This window comes from Gekko japonicus, unplaced genomic scaffold (genome assembly GCF_001447785.1).
Source record: "Gekko japonicus isolate JY-2015 unplaced genomic scaffold, Gekko_japonicus_V1.1 scaffold139, whole genome shotgun sequence".
NCBI lineage: Eukaryota > Metazoa > Chordata > Lepidosauria > Squamata > Gekkonidae > Gekko > Gekko japonicus.
Window position 1 is genome coordinate 1,194,251 of NW_015164186.1, and position 17,481 is coordinate 1,211,731.

The 17,481-nt window shown below is 42.0% G+C and overlaps 1 protein-coding gene across 1 annotated transcript in view; it reads right to left on the minus strand.

Moving 5' to 3' along the window:
* Positions 1-14,236, minus strand: part of IKBKB (inhibitor of kappa light polypeptide gene enhancer in B-cells, kinase beta) — a 30,592-nt gene extending 16,356 nt beyond the window's left edge. Inside the window, exons 1-9 of the mRNA XM_015408157.1 lie at positions 14,022-14,236; positions 10,538-10,632; positions 9,821-9,938; positions 6,360-6,429; positions 4,957-5,045; positions 4,027-4,116; positions 3,306-3,430; positions 1,243-1,350; positions 398-527 (exon numbers count right to left, since the gene is read on the minus strand). Coding sequence (XP_015263643.1) covers positions 398-527; positions 1,243-1,350; positions 3,306-3,430; positions 4,027-4,116; positions 4,957-5,045; positions 6,360-6,429; positions 9,821-9,938; positions 10,538-10,632; positions 14,022-14,153 — 957 coding nt within the window. The 5' untranslated portion in view covers positions 14,154-14,236. The remainder of the gene's footprint in view (positions 1-397; positions 528-1,242; positions 1,351-3,305; positions 3,431-4,026; positions 4,117-4,956; positions 5,046-6,359; positions 6,430-9,820; positions 9,939-10,537; positions 10,633-14,021) is intronic.
* Positions 14,237-17,481: the final 3,245 nt, after the last annotated feature.

A 17,481-nucleotide genomic window follows, 5' to 3' on the forward strand; every position in this document is an offset into this window, starting at 1 on the left:
GGGGGGGGGGGGAATTTCTACCCCCAGACTACTTCCCACCTGCTCCTTATGGGAAAGAAATTTCAGAGAACACTATAAAAACCTCTTCTTTTGGAACAAGTGAAAGACAAAATGGGATTCATTCAAAATGTGCAGTATGAACATTTTTATGTAAAACAGCATTAAAGACTGATACTTCCTGCCTATACTCTACAGACAATATCTTCACGCATATATTTATTGTTTAAATGTGGCTAAGTTGGTCAACAATATCTTTTAATGCATAAGGCAATACATTATTGATGAATTCACCCATTAAGTTAAAAGATTTTAAATCAATCTATCTGGAATCAAGTTGTTGTACACACATCCCAGTCACCACATGCCGAACCTTTTATTCCCTCCAAACAGAACTTACTTTAATATTCAGGATGTCATCCAAGGCCTTGAAACAGCCATTGGGGCCATATGTGGGGTCAGTGCCTCTCTGCCGTGGGTTCCATTTAAGCATCATCTGTAGCCATTTCTCCAGTCGATCAGCCAACACACTGCAACCACACATGCGAAAAAACTTTGGGTAGGAGGAAAACAGTGGCTGGCAGTACCAGAAGGATTCTTAAAAAGTGGACTGAACAAAGCACCCTCCTTTTTATACACAAAAGGCACTCAAATGTGTGTGGGAGGCAAGGGCTTGTGTATACAATACAGCTGCCCAGTTCCCAAGGCTTCCATTTACTGTACATCCTATGTGAAAAAAGACTATGAATTCCTCAGTGCAAAGACCTTACTCTTTCCCAGTATTCTGCAATGAAGCTATAATAATAATGGTGAAGATGATATTGACACAGGGATGACAGTCATGGGGTTTGGTTGTCACTTGGTTCTGGAGTATGATGGGCAAAACACACTATCCTAATCTTCCTCACAGGGTTACCGTGAGTATGAAGTGACAAGGCAAATTAACAGAAAAAAACTTCATTCTCCTTGCAAGAAAAGTAGGATTAAAATGTAATGAATGAATTGGCTTAATCCCAATCCACAGTGCAAATAAGACTTTTTTAAAAATAAATTTCTTCCTCTAGTTTTCCCTAACTTACATTTAACAGCCATAAAGTAAGCAAAGAAAAAAAACACACTGAACAGTGCTATTTGCATACATGACTACCATTTCATCATTGGGGTGGAGGTACAGAACTAGAGACACTGAGAGCAACCTATAGAAGAAGCAACTTGCTTTTTCTCACTGCACAGTTATTTACTTACCAGTTCAGATTATTGGGCTGTGGCAATTTGCTAGAAAATTTCACTTCTCCAGACAAGTCTTCATAGACAACAATATCCAGCTCACTTTTCTGCCTCACTTTTGCATGCCTAAAAGAATCAAGGTACATTTTTTCCAGGGAAAGTCTCCTCATAAACTAAAAGTTAATAAGGCTGTATGATAAGCTTTTGTGAACTACAGAGTGCTTTGAAAATGTCAGAGGTTTTATTCTCAAAAGGCACATGTACACATGGATAGAAATACAAATAGCTACAGAAGGTCTGTGGCATTACTATGCATGGCTTAAAATGTATCCCAAATAAGAACAGAATGACTCATTCACAAGAATAGTAACGGGTGTTAATAAAGCCTTCTTAGCTCCTATGTTGGACTTTGTGTAAAAATGTCACAGACCTCTCCCATTTCATGGACTCGGAGTCCAAATGTTTACAGCCCCCCCCCATATATACCCATGTGTATATATCTGCCAGATGCGAAGAGCAATTCAAGTACCTCATTAGTCAGGCACTAATTCATAAAAATGCCATGGCAAATCTATTAGTTTTAAAGGTGCCACAAGGCACTTTATTTTTGCTGTAACAATTTCTCCTTCCTTCCTTGCTTGTTTCCACAGTTCTTAGTGAATTTTCATTGTTAAACTCAAGGAAGAACATGCTGTAATTTGTGCTGCACCTCAACTGATGCCACTCAGGTCTTATCTCCGGCAAACAAAGCTACAAAGCTACCAACATTTTACCAAACCTCCAGAATACCCTTTTTGTTCAGACACTCACCCTCCACATTTGTACCTCCTCAGAAGCCAAGAAGACCTCATTTCTACCCCTTCCTATACTCCTACCTTCTCAGCCAGCAATCAGTCAAAATCCAGGAAGTACAGGTATCAGGTGGTACCTTTTTGTGACAGTGACAGAACTCTAAAATCTTACTTGGGCTCAAGAGTGCCAGCTAGAAATTAATGGTTTATTCTAATGTAAACCATAAGAGATCCAAGATCCCAGATGCACTAGGTGGCACTCAAGCCCTAGCAAGGTTTTAGGGGTTTTGTCACACTTTTGCACTTTTCACAACAAACTGTCTCCAAAAAACCCAAGAATGAATTCTGGGTCTCACTTAGTTGATAACCCTATGTCTAGGCTGTACCCCTGAAGAATGGGGCTCATTGTGACTGACTGCTCCTCCATAGAAAACATTTCATAACTGTCAAACGGAAACATTCTAGCCCAGCCTTCTTTGACAAGCAAGTTTCCTGTGTGTCCATTTTTTTTCATGGAAGAGCATTATATTGTATGAGCCCAATCTGCAGTCTGAATTGGTCCAGCCTAGGCACAAGTTTGCCACCAACTGGCTTACAAAAGGCAGAAATCATAAACACCCCAAACAATAAATGGTTAATTGTAAATGGGCATCCTGTACAAATGAAAATCAGCAGTACAAGGACAGGATTAAATTGCAAGTTCAGCCATTCAAGAGAGAACTGCTGCAGCAACAAGAAATATAACCCCTCATGCTAAATAGTAACCCAAAATCAGTTGTCCTCCTGAAAATACTGTCAACTCAGTTTTTCCTCATTCCTCTTCTTAAGCTTGAAGGGGAGTCAGTGGCTAAATTCATTCATTATAATCCACTCTGAGCATTATTATGGGATGCTCTGGGGGTTCTCTTAAACAGTTAAATCAATGGATAAAAAGATAAAAATTTAGCATAACCGACTACGTTCAAAGTAATACTAGCAATTTAAGATTAACATTTATATAAGCTGTTGTTATGATCTACTATACTTGGGGTTTTAGTTAGTAGTGGTTTTCTTTCCTTTCTCCCTAGATGTAGTTAACCTTTCCCAATTTTTCGTTGTAGTTTGTAGTCTATTAAAAATGCAATAAAAAATCCCCTCCGGGGGGCCTAAAAATAATAATAATCCACTCTGAGCCTATGGACAGCAATAACACCTTCGCTCTTCTCTGTCGCACCAAACAGCTACTGACCCACCTTTTCTGCCCTCAGGATACAGGAGATAAAGTCTGAGTTTCCTCCTTGAATTACTCACCATTGCACTGGTTGCCAGTTGGGCAGAAAAGGTCGGAAACCTGTTATGCACTCAAATGTCAGTGTGCCAAAACTCCAGTAATCAACCGTCACTGTGTACTTCAGCTGCTCCAGCAGTTCCGGTGCCTAGAATATTGAGATTCAGAAAAAGGCTAAGTCAAGCTCCTCATTTCCCTAAAAGGCTCTCCGGAAGGTAGGCAGAGCTCCTGGGGAGCCTCCTCTCACTCTCCTTTGAGCCAAAGCGATATAAAAGTGACAATCAAAAGTTTTTTCTTACATGGAGATTCAGGACTAACAGAAGGAAGTGCATCTTTGCAGGATATGTCATTAACACAATTCTCTACCACAAGGCTTAGTGATGGCTACTAACTTAAATGATATTTTAAAAATGATTGGACAAGTTCATGGAAGACAGCTAAACTGAATTTGTTTGTACATATGCAGTATACCTCTAAATACCAGACACTGGGAGACAAATAATAAAGGAAAAGGAAAGCCATTGTCTTCATTCTTTCTTAATACCCTGCCAGAATCAGGCAATAAACACTCGGCTAGATGGGCCTTCTAATCCGGGTAGGCAGTGTTCACACCATACAGTTTAAATGCTTCCTTTTAACTGCTATCGGCACAGTGCCCACTTTGTTGCAGCGGGTCCACTGATTGACTCTAACTGAATCCCGACAGTACTCTCTCACTCACACACACAGAGGTAGAGTTCTTACCAGGTACTGCAGTGTCCCAACGAAAGAAGTGCAAAGGCTGCCTTGATCCAGCTCTTTGGCATATCCCAGATCAATGATCTTGTGTATTAGCTGAGAGAAAGAGCAGAGACAAAATCTGAGTAAGCACATTAAGATGACTCAAAGGGGGGAAAAGAATATGGCTACTTGCACGCAGAGACTATTCTCTGTGTAGCTCTAATTGCTGCTGCGAACAGAGGGGCATTCACAATGGCAATGGAGCCTCCACACAGCAGTTTCCCCAGCAGTTTCCTTGCATCAGCCTCCTGAGGCCAACATTTCCTCACCTTCCACTGAACAGCTTTTCTTTTTTGCATTTTAATGCTACACTAGTCCTCAGCTTTTGGGTTTTTTTTAGAGTCTCTAGCTTTTTTCATTGCAGTTATAAAGGGAAATGCGTAGCATGTAACTTTCATCTCCAACTCTTTCAGACTAAAGATGGTGAATCAGTCGTGGCCAAAACAAATGTGGTAGAGATCATCAGTCAGTCTGTTAAAGGAAAACTGCACATGTTGGGGGGACATGTGAAAAAATAAGAAAGGATTTAACCCTTCAGTCCCAGCTTGGTTTTGCTGATAAAAACTGGGTTGCTTGCACTACCGGATAGCTTGATTTCAATAAGTGAAACCCAGTGGAGGGCTGAAGAATTAAATTCTCTTTCCCCTTCCCATCCCACCTCCGTCTGAGTTGGGGCTGAATGTGTGCATGCAGTTTATCTTTAATAGGCTGATCGAGATCTGTGATCTGTCACATTTGTTTTGGCTCAGACTCTAAGCAGGCGTGAACAAAACCACCCACTCAGTCTCCCCCAAACAATATTTTGACCTGCAGGGGTGCAGTTCTGCTCAACATCTTATATTTCTCCATGACAGATCCAGATGACCCCATCAAGATTCTTAGTGCCCCCCTCACCCTTCCATCTCCTTGTTGCAGAACAATGTTCTCTGGTTTCAAGTCTCTGTGGATGATTCTGTTCTCGTGAAGGTATCTGAGAGCAGAAGCTAGGGAGGGAGGGAGGGTGGGCAGGAGAAGAGAGAGAGAGAGAGAGAGAGAGAGAGAGAGAGAGAGAGAGAGAGAATTGTTATCAGCAAAATTATCATCATAAGAACATAAGAGACGCCAATGTTGGATCAGGCCAAAGGCCCATCCCGTCCAACACTCTGTGTCACACAGTGGCCAAAAATACCAGGTGCCATCAGGAGGTCCACCAGTGGGGCCAGGACATTAGAAGCCCTCCCACTGTTGACCCCCCCCCCAAGCACCAAGAAGACAGAGCATCACTTGCCCCAGAGCCCCTATCATCTATTAGCATCAGTTCAATTTCTGCAATCTATTGCCAGTGCATGACAGAAGACAATGAGGCACAGTCAAGCAGCAGCACAAAGGCTCAGAACACCGGGACTGAGCAAAGAAACAGGGCAAGCAACTTCTTGTATGCATGAACAGAGGCATGCCAGATAATTTTGCTTGGCACACAGGGCCCATTCTCAGCACAAGAAGCTGAAAGGTGTCCCTGAGGTACTGGCAGCCCCACTGAAGCTTAGTTTGCTCCCAGTGTGTCTGGCCAAGTACACACCCCTGTCTTTTCCCTCCTCCCTCTTTCGTTTCCTAGCATATCATCATTTTCACATCAGACATGCAAGGTTTCTGGTACTCGGTCAAAAAAGTTTGCCTAACCCTGCCTTAAGCAGACTTTTGTCTTCAGAAGTAAACTTCAGTGGAACAGCCTGCAACAGTGAGAATCCTGGCACCATAAGAACTGACTGGTTTTCCTAGGCATAGGTTTACTAGCTAAGTAATTTCTACACTGTATTTGAAGAAGTGTGCTTGCACACGAAAGCTCAACCTTGAATAAAACTTTGTGGGTATTAAAGGTGCCACTGGACTCAAACTTCATTCTACTTTCTACAGTGGTACTGCACATTTTGTTGTTTCTCCACAAGGTCTATTTGGCACTCAGAGGTCGTTCTATCTGAGTTTCCAATTCCTAGTCATGTCAAAGGACAAGACAGAAATGCTTTGATTTGTTCAAATGCTCACTTCACCTACACATATTGCAAGGGTAGGGTACTTCCTGAGTTGGAAAACCCACCACACTAATTAACGGGGGCACAGTCCCCCTCACTGAAATGAATGGGAGGTGTGCAAAAGAATTGTCATACAGATCTCATTCAATACAGCAGTGCAGAAATTCTCAACACTACATGATGCCCTTGCACTGGAGCAGTCTGTGATCATAGCCTTCTGCCTTTAATGTCATTCAATAACACTCTGCCTGAGGCCATTGCTTCATGATGGGACTCTCGGTCACTTACCAATGTCTGACAGCAAGATGAGGATAGATCTTTCCTGCAGGCCACAGCAGTTATCAAGCTGGTTTAGATACTGCAGAATTAAAAGAGAGGACGTAAGAAAATTCATTCTCTTTGCAGGGGTTTGTTAAGAATTAGCACTAGTGCAAAGAGGCCCTTCTGAAAGGATGCTAGCTGAGGAAATGTTGGCATTATATGCTGAGGGACAAAAAGAAGTTTCCATAGATAATTTTTTTTTCCAGAATCATACAGCATGGTTCTAGCATGCCTGCACCACTCCTTAAAGCAAATTGGAGTTTTGAAGTGGCACAGTCCCAAAAGACTGCAGATCACCCTTAAGTTCTAGGAAATGAATGCATCAGAACCACCCCCTTTTTCTCCTTTTCACAAGGCCATAAGATCAGCCTTTGGATCATATCAGTGGCTCATGTAATGCAGCAAGACCCCTCTCTCCTCGTTTGCTTCCTAGCAATTTATACACAGTGGCATGCAGCCTCTAAACACAAAAGTACCATGTACTTATTTGTGGCCAATAGCTGTGGACAGAGCTATCCTCTAGGAATTTGCGTAATTATCTTTTAAAGCCATCTAAACCATTAGACATCAACACAACTTGCTCCAGCAATTTCCTCAAGTTAATTAGGCATTGTATGTGAAATACAATGCCTAAATAGTCCATTTCATCGACATGATTTTTACAAAACTCCTATTCTTGCCATATATGTGGCTCCCCCTGACCTCATTTTCTCTAGCCTTTCCATGAGCTCCCCTTCTAAATCAGTTTTGTTTAGTGTCAACACAGACCGTAATACTTCTTTGTTTTGGTCAATGCCTAGCAAATTATTGACATATTACAGGATGCGATAAGCAATAGTAGTCTTCATTTCCAGGCCACCAGGTGAGCATCCTAGCTGAGCATCCTATCTTCACAAGTGGTTTTTCCTGAATACTTTAAAAGTGGGTTGTTACAGCCATCCAGTATTTAGCAGTGCTTAGTACCGAGTTACTTTGCACAAGGAAAAAAAACAGCAATCAAAATAATATGTTAATGCAAGTTAACTTCAGCAACAAGAAAAGCTAGTTGTCAACGCTGGTGTAAATCATATTGTGCATGTTTATTCTGGTCCTACTAGTCACAGGAAGGAGCAAGGAGTCTTCTGATCGATGTAAATCTCATTCACCAACTCTTGCAAATTCTAAGTATGGAGACAGGCAATCATTTTGCAGAGAGTTGAAAATGGTTTGAATAAGGAATGGTTTGAGTGAAGAATCTCTGCCCTAGGGTTAAAAGTTCTTGTACTGTTGTCTCTAAGTTTTATTTGCTTCAAAAAAAGTACAATCTATTCAAAGACAAGCTATGGTGGGACAACAGAAATCAGTGTACATACAACAGGAGATTCTCTTAATTCATGCTCTCAAATTACTTAAACAGTTTCTGTCCATCTCCACCTACACACTATACACTGCTTGCACACTTCCAAGCATATTTTATAAACATAGGGATTAAAAAGTTATTTTTTTATCATTTACCTCCAATTAAACTTGGGATTCTCAGGAAACTGTGGCCGATATCACATTCCACAATTTCTCTGTGCCCCTTCAGAATCATGGAATACACAGGCAATATTATCTAAAAGGCATGGGAAACTCGAGCTGGAAACTTCTGCTTCCTCTGCCTTTTGCAAGTTTTGAATAAGGGTGAGGACAGACATTGTAAAGTGCTGTGAAACCGATACAAGATCACATTTGCTGTATCTGCTTTCATGGCAGAAAATGTGCATTCAGACCACTTCCACCACATTTTAATTGTCTGTTAACGTCCTAAGAGTGAAAGGGAGCTGCCCTTGAAGACAATTTAGAAGCTAGAACTGGTGCAGGGTGCCTTTTTGTTGATGAGGTGCACATAACTTGGAATTTGAAACATTATTAGCCAGCTATTTGTTTCCAGGCTCAATTCAAGGTGCTGGTTCTTACCTTAAAAGCCCTGCACAACCTGGGACCCACACACATAAAAGCCCACCTCTCTCAGTATGACCCCATGCTCCCCTTAGACTGACCCAGCAGACTTCGCTAGTTATGCCACCCACCTGACTCAAGTGCTGACATCAACTGCAAGATCAGTAGAAACAATAAAAGCATCAGTAAATATTATCTTCCCATGGACAAACCAGTAGCCTTCCCAGATTGATCCTGTGGGATTACAACTGGTTTGTCCATGGGGTCACAATATTTTCTGACGTCGTTTTATTGTTTTTACTGAATTTTATAAAAGAACAAGGTATATTTTTCAATAATAATAATAATAATAATAAATACTTATCTATGGCATTGTGTGTAGCCAGGAGATCCAAAATTGTCTGGCAGCCTTAAATTCTTATTCTTTTAGGTGGTGAACTAGACTTACTTCAGGGGCTGAGAGAGCGCTGAGATCTATAATTGACCCAATTGGCTTCAGGTGGAGAAGGGCAGAATCGAACCTGGTTCTCCATATTATAGTCTTCCGATCTTAACCACTACACCACTCTGGCTCTCTATTTTTATTTTCAAAATAACAAATAAGAGATGCAGGAGCCCTCTGTATAGAGTTTTGACACTGCACCTTGCCACCAGCAGATTCTTTATGTGTATAAAAATCTTTTGAACGACAATATCAAATCTCTAACGAATCAAATGGATATCATTGGTTCAAGAGAATGATGCCTCTTCCCCTCATGCCAGAGCTTCTGGAACATCCCACACTATACCAGTGATTGAACAAAGTTTGAATCCAGTGGCACCTTTAAGACTGACAAAGTTTTATTCAAGATATAAGCTTTCATTGTTGTTGTTGTAGTCCTAAAGGTGCCACTGGACTCAAACTTTCTTCTGCTGCTTCAGACCAATACGGCCGCCCCACCTGAATCCATACTAGTAATTGTCAGCGACTGGTATGTGGGATGCAGAAGTAGTCTAGGTGACATGCACGATTTTCATAACAGCTAAGAAATAGCTCTCCCCATGTCCACTTGCAAGTCTGAACCTGCCCACCCTACCAGCCACAGATTATCCATCTGTAACTTTTGGGTATGTTAGTAATAACCTCGGACCCTTGCTGTTTCTCCTAATCCCTCACTTCTTCCGGCCCACCAACAAGCATCTTTGATGTGCTGCTTCTTGCTGACCCTTCCTGCCAAGATTATCCATTGTCCTTCTGTAATTTGTTTAATGTCCTTAAAATTTCTGTAAATGTTAAATATAATGTCAGAATGTCTATGAACAGAGAAATAACCTTCTTGGGCTTTTTTTTTGTTTCTATCGGGGTTGGACCCTGGTTCTCTGATACAATCATTGACGGGATGTGAGGTACAAAAAGACTGAGAATCACCGCACTACACCAACAAAAACAAAGCAGCCTAAACCCAACTAGACCCCCCCCCCAGTCTCCTGGCTCCTCCCTAATGTATGGTGCACTTCCAAATACTCACCCTTCTAAGATCTCCTCCCTGGCAGTACTCCATAGCCAACAGGGGCAAGTCATTAGGGGCAAGATTCTGCATCCCTTCTGGGACATCACGGGCAGCCACCACATTGGGGTGATTTAGTCTATAGGAAAGTAAGTAGAGTAGATAACATAATATCCCAGGACCCATTGTTTTGCTTTAAGGCACTGATTTTCAAACTTTGTCCATTCAGGGAACACTTTCTGCATTAACCTGTCTGCTGAACTAAGCCTGAACACTGGCTGTAGATCCTAGGGCACATTCTACGGCATATAACTTAATTGCATCTTGTTGGGCCATCACCAGCATTCTTCATAAGCCCTGAGGTGTGCCATAGTGGCCAGGCAAACTCTGATTAAGAAAGTGCATCTGTCACTGATTCTCCAGAACACAGCTTGAAAACAACATTACATCAGGGCATTTGTTACATTTTAGTGTAAATGAACCCTCAGCCTTGGCCTGACAGCACACAATTATTATTATTACAAGGATATAATATGAGCTCAGTCTCCTCTTCCTCTCTGTTTATTGTATGTTGTTTAATGTATAAATGCTTAAATGCTGTGATTTGTCTGAAGCCCACAAGATGGAGAAAGCTAAATAAATACATCTTCAATTGAACAAGATTACTATCCTTCCTGATGCCACTTTGCATAAAATACACACGTGCCACAGGTTTTCCAGCGCAGGCACATTGCTCACCGTTTCATTATCTGTATTTCCAGACACCATCTTTCTCTGTTGCGGGGGCTGAGCTCCTGACGGCACTGTTTAATGGCAATTTGCTCCCCAGTCTCCTGTTTAAAAAAAAAAAAAAGTTTAAGCAGTCTAAATACAGTGCACTGTCCTTTATATTCACAGCACCTTGACAAGAATACTGGCTTTGATTTAGATGTTACAAAACCCTGCATGCTATGCAGTCCTGTTGGGAATTTGAAGGAAAACCATGTATTGATAGCATCATGTAACAATTATACATACTGGGTATGCACATGCACATGCACACACACATACACAGAGGCAGCTAAGCAATCACTATTCCAAATGTTCGTATTTGCCAGGAACAGTTACCATTTTTCTGTTACCTGTCCCTGATCATTTACTGTCCCTATTTTGCCTTGCAGAGTGATGGTGTGTTTTTTCTGTTTTCAAAATACACTTACACAGAGAAGTATCCAACCCCTTCCCTGGCTCCCTAATTCGAGTGAGGGTGGATATACATAATAAAACACGTATATATAAACAGAAAACTCCAGTGCAGTACTGCTGTATCATATACTGCTGCAAGTATGCAGTCTCTGTAGTTAAAAGCGAAGGGAGGACAGATGAGAGAGAAACTGTTGTTGCCCAGTGAAGGACAATCTACTGTAGATAAAGGAATGTAGCAAGTAGCAGGGTGGAAAAAGCCTTCAGCAATGTGGAATTTGGGAGAGGGGGCCTGGTTTCAACTCACAGGATATTTTAAATATGAGAACAGAAGAAGAAGAAGAAGAAGAGGAGGAGATTGGATTTATACCCCGCCCTTCACTTGGAGTCTCAGAGCGGCTTACAAACTCCTTTCCCTTCCCCTCCCCACAACAGACACCTTGTGAGGTGGGTGGGGCTGAGAGAACTCTGACACAAACTGCTCTTTCATGAACAGCTGTGCCAGAGCTTGTGACTGACCCAAGGTCACATCAGCAGGTGCAAGTGGAGAAGTGGGGAATCAAACCCGGTTCTCCCAGATTAGAGTCTGCACACTTAACCACTACACCAAATAGAAGCATTTTGACTAACACACTCTGTTCCAAGTCTCTGTTTCCATCTGTAAAAATGTTTTAAGGTATATGTATGGACCATGGAAAAACCAGTATGACATATCAGCACATTAATCATAAAACTACATAATTTTTCCTGAAATAAACTTTACATGGAAACTTTGTAATTTACATGGAATTTTTGCCTGTGGAAAGTCTGAACCACATATATGGTTGCCAACCTCCAGGTGGGGCCAGGAGACTTCTCCCCCGGAGAAAATGGCTGCTTTGAAGGGTGAACCCCACTGTTGTTGCTCTCCAAGTTCCACCCACAAAATCTCCAGGAATTTTCTAACCCAGAGTTGGTAACCCTCATTAAAACAACAGCAACAGCCAGAAGCCACAGGTTGAGGGCAAGGGGGAAAGTGAGTGGCTGGTTTTGCCTCAAGTTGTTCCTTTTGTTGTACCTGACCAAAGGAACCAAGCGAGATGTTTCCCACTCAGCTGGTAGGGAAAATAAACATTCCCCATAAATAACAATTTCTTTCCCTGCCAATAAAATTTTCATTTGTTAGATTACAATGTCTCGGGATGCCAGTTAAAGGGAAATAAAGTGAAGTATTCGGGGAACTTAAAAAACCTAATAAATTTAGCACAGCCCTGGCAAATGTTTTCCTGGGTCAAAGCCCAGATCTGTATCTCAGACAAAATGGACTCTGGCCTATGAAACTTACAAAAAGCATTGCTTAAATAGATTTATAAAAGTAAAGGTAAAGGTTCCCTTGCTCGAAAGCCAGTCGAGTCCGACTCTAGGGTTGCGGTGCTCATATCAGTTTCAAAGCCGAAGAGCCAGCGCTGTCCGAAGACATTTCCGTGGTCATGTGGCTGGCATGACTAAACACCAAGGCGCACAGAACGCTGTTACCTTCCCACCGAAGTGGTACCTATTTATCTACTTGCAATTTCTTGCTTTCGAACTGCTAGGTTGGCAGGAGCTGGAACTAGAGACGGGAGCTCACTCCGTCTTGCGGCACCTGGGTCTCAAACTGCTGAACTACTGACCTTCCACAGCCTGCAGTTCTTCTTAACCACTTGAGCCAGCTCCAAATAGATTTATACTACTTAATAAATTGTGATTTAGGAGACCTCCAGTTCAAATGCTACTTTTCCTATAAGCTTTTCTACAATCTGTGAAAAAGCCATATCCCAACATTGGGTTAATAACAGTGGCCTATCTTAGAGGGCTATTGTAAAAATATCATAACATATCTGACAGTGCTAGATCAAAGCTCAATATTATTATTACTGTATGTTATTGAAAAAATTTCTCTCTGGTAAATGTTTGTTTAGTGGTCTCTGAGGAACGTTGTTGTTGTTTTAAATTGTATTATATATTGTATTGAGACTGATGGAACCCGCCCTGAGCCTGCTTACAGGGAAGGCAGGATACAAGACCAATAAAATAAATAAACATCCTATGAACTGGAAAGTTATTTCATCTTAATACATTAAGATCTGAAGCTTCAGTACTACAAATCTTACAGCACTATAAGGCACAACACTGCTTTGCTGCCACACAGCAAATACGTTTATATCCCTGAAAAGCAGCATAAACATCTGATGAGGTGGCCTGTAGCCCAGAAACTTTAGGCTTCAGTGACTCTTTAAAAAGCCCCAAGTTGTTTTTGCTACAATAGCATCCCTAATGGAAGTTGCAGTCTCTGAAAAAATTGTGCCTTTTGGGATTCTGTTGCTGCTAATGAGTTTAAGATGCCTATTTTTCTATATTAGTTACTTTCCCCCAAGTTTTCACCATACCAAGAGGGAATATAAATTGCAGAAGTAAACAAACCCACGACAGCAATAGCTCAAGCGCAAGCCGTGTTCATTTTACAGTGAACGCACGCGCATCCTGCATGTACATGCATCTGTAAGAGCCAATACACATTCACTTTACAAAAGAAACCGGAACCAGTACATATGCAAGTGTGTCGTTTGAACCACACATCCAGCAGAAGTACATGTAATGTAATGTGAGAATTAGCCCAAGTATAAAGAAAAAACAAGGGTGTGCAGAGATTGTTCCACGTGTTCACTGCGACTTCTGTGAACAGAAGGGCTCGCTGCATGTGCCACTTATCCAGACTGCTCCAGACTGCTATTTTTTACTCCAGACTGCTACTTTTGTTCACAAGCAGGGTTTTGGGGCGCATGACGTCTCCCACAAAACTAAGGCGCCTTTATACACGCACGCGACGCTCCTGCCACTCTGTTGACGTCACACGGGGAGAGAGAGAGAGAGAGAAAAAAGCGCGCTCCCGCCCGATTGTCCCTTTAGGGTATTGCGCACGCCACTAGCCGCGTCCTTCCGGCCAATTAATTTCTTTTAAGAAATATTCTTGTCATGGGCGCTTGCCCCGCCGGCCTCTCCGCACTCCCGTCGCACCCACCTTGTGGTGCCAGCGGATGACGTTGCCGAAGCCTCCAGTTCCGAGACGCTCCCGCATCTCCCACGGGCCGCAGCAGCCCACCGACTGGAGGGGCGCGGGAGGCGGCGGCGGGGGAAGAGGAGGAGGCGCCATGGCCGGGCCGGGCCAGAGGGCCGAGAAGGACCCCCCCCCCCTTAAAGATGAGGCCCGTTAACAGTACTGACAACAGTACTGACAACAGCAGGCCCAGCTACTTCCGTAAGGAGGGAGGGAGAGAGCGAGAGCGCGGCGAGCAGCCTTGGCGCCGTGCTTCTGAGCAAGCTGTAATCTTGCAGTTTTCGTGCCCCAGAAATCACTGAGCCAGCCTTCAGATCTCTCCCCCCGTTTTTCTGAACCTGTACTGTTTGTAGATTATTTTTCTTCTGCAAGACCCCCCCCCCCGGCTTCTCCATTTAAAACGTGTATTAATACCACAATGCACGCTTAGCAGTTTTGTTCAAAAGGTGGCTTCCAGCAACTTTAGTTAAAATAGGGATTTTTTAAAAACCAAAAAAGGCAGTAACCTCAATAAAACAAGCAATAGCCGCTTCCTAATTCTGTACCCATTGTAATAAAATATATTATTTTCTTTTTAAAAAGGAGGACATTCAGCATAACCAGACATGACATTTTCCTCGTGTACCCTTAAGACAACCAATACATGTTGTGTGTCTGCAAATAGATAGGTCCTTTCCCCTTTGGTGTGTATTCCCTCTCTGTTCTCATGTTGCTTTTTTTTAGTATGGTTGTGCACCCCTGTGTGATTGCTTACCTCCAGGTCACAGAAGCACAGAGCATGGGTTTGGCTTACAGTAGTCAATCTATGTTTTTCATTCACCGTGTTTGCATTTCACAAGGAGCACTGCTGTAAGTACCATTGTGGTGGAATTCAAACAGGAGGCTGAAGTTGGTTCCTTATTCCCAATTCTTTATTCATTCCTTATTCGCGTCTCATTCATAAATTCATCCAAAAACAATGAGAGTTTGAAAGCTCTGAACCCCAAAATAAGATTTTGACCCCCAAACTTCATGCACCCCCATGTTCAGTGAACTCTCCCCTTCGAGGGAACATATGCTGTGTCCTGGTCCAAAGCGCGGTTCTTGTGCCAGCTGCTCCAAAGTGAGGAGCCCCAGGACAATCACACAGGCAGACATTGGGGCCAAGCTGTAACCCAAAACAATCTTTGGACCACCCCAAAGGACATCCCCACGCTCTGGAGACTGTCCCCTGAAAGATGACATACAGTGGTGCCCAGTCCAAACACTGGTTCTGAAGCCACAGGCTTCCATTTCAGGTGCACGCAAGAAGCCTGTATTTCAAAAAAAGATTTGAATAAGGAACTGGTTTCACTGTATATCCTGGAATAAGGTTTAGACTGCCACATGTCAGACATGTCATAGTAGTGCTCTGCTTGCTGAGCCTTTATCCTGAGAGAGGGCCAAACACTAACGTTATGGTGTAGGTCATCTGTACATACAAAGCCCATAATGGAAAATTATGGCTCCCTGGGGCTGTATCGGGTTCTAAGCTTCCTTTCCCTGTGTGATATGGTCCCAGCCAGAATCAGGCACAGGAACCTGGGAATCATGGAACTCTACAAGACATCTCTTAAGCCAACCCTGGGATGTCCCCAGGGAAAATATGTTTATCAGAGCATTTTCAGCCATGGCTGTAAGACTATGGAAAAAACAAAACAAACAAAAAAGTTGAGAAAGAGTATAAATTTTATTCTTTAAAAATTAATTTTAGTAAACAAGGGTGTCACAAAGTAAGCATAATGTATAAACTGCTCTTTGTTTCCGACTATGACATAAGACTAATTGAGTTTCAGTGTTCCATTATCACAAAACAGCAATAAAAAGTGATTCCTTTAGCGTTAGATATTGATTGAATTAATCTTACAGATTATATTGCTGTTACTTTCTCTGCCGTTTTTAATTAAGTATTGATTGCATTGATTTTGCTGTTGCATTAAGACCCTACTGCTGCTATCTGTGTATTATCTGACTGTAACTGGCTTGATGTTCATTTTACAATATCATTCAACTATTGATGAATTTTTGTTGGTTTTATAGTATATTGGATTTTATGCTATATTTTATATATTGTGTTTTTTATTTTAAGCTATTGCAAGTAGTTTTGAACAGAAAGGTGGGTGCAAATGACAAGTAAATGAAATATATGACTACCCAGTTGGGGAACCATTTATAAATTTAATTGCACTCTTCCTCAGAGACATTTATGCTAGAATAAACGTGTTAGTCTTTAAAGTGACATGAGACTTTTTTTTTGTAATGCCTTGATGTCTCAAATTTAAACCATGTGTTGCAAGTCATAAAAGGGCACCAGAACTGCTTTCTGTATGAGAGATTTAAGGACTGTTACGAATGTTAGTTCCAGTTCTTTGCACAAAGGCAGAATCTTCCCCATCTCCTCCTCCCACCAATGAATTGACATAAGCCAGACTACAGTAGTTTTTGGAGAAATTTGAAGGGCTTTTGTTGGCAATATCTCAGATGCTTCTTGGCTGTTCACTTGAGAACTATTTTATCATTCATCTGTGGGAGGAGAGCATATTCCTTATGTGTTACATGAGTTATGGCAGTAATATATATCTTTACTTTGACTGGGAACAATCTTTTTTTAAGACTAAATGTAACCTAAAAATTGGTGTAGAATGTTCATTTTCCCCCTCACCCACTACTGTCTCATATCAAACAGTTGCCTCACAAAACTGCAAAATCGGTTTTGACCAGAGAGAGTAGTATGACTGCATGCACACAAAAGATGTGTGGGTATACTACATGTATAGTGGTTTTGTTATTTTACTTTAGAAACTAGTAGCACAGTGGCTCAAGGTAGATATAATAAGGGTGATTTATTTTAAAATTATTTTATATATTCCTGAGATGCTGCTCTAAATCACGTTTAATCTACTTTAGATGAAACATTTTGCTTCCTCAGTGCTGAGGTTAGTGTGGTAGTAGAGAGATATAAGGAGTTATCCTAACAATGGCCCCGGTCACACGGGCAGGAAACTGCGGGGGGGAAGCGTGGCTGTTTGCCCCAGGGCAAACTAACACGCAGTAAAGCGATCATACCTCCTGTGGAGGTTCTGTGGAGGAACCGTGGAGCTTCCGTGGTTACGGAGAGGCGGCGATCACAACACACGCCTGCGCGCAACGAAGGCCCTAAACTTGATTTCCACTTGGAGGCAATAGTAAGTCTGGCAGCCGCAATCAATATCGAAATTGTTTCTTTTTTTGTTTGTTTCAGAGGGGGAGAATCCAACCAAAATTCCAATAAAAATAATTCAGGAGTAAAGGGGATCATTTGATTCATGATTACACTTATTATAGCAGCTATATTCTTCCAAAATTTCTGAATAGAGGGGCACTTCCACCAAGAATGCCAAAATGTGCCAGGTTGCCCACAGCCTTT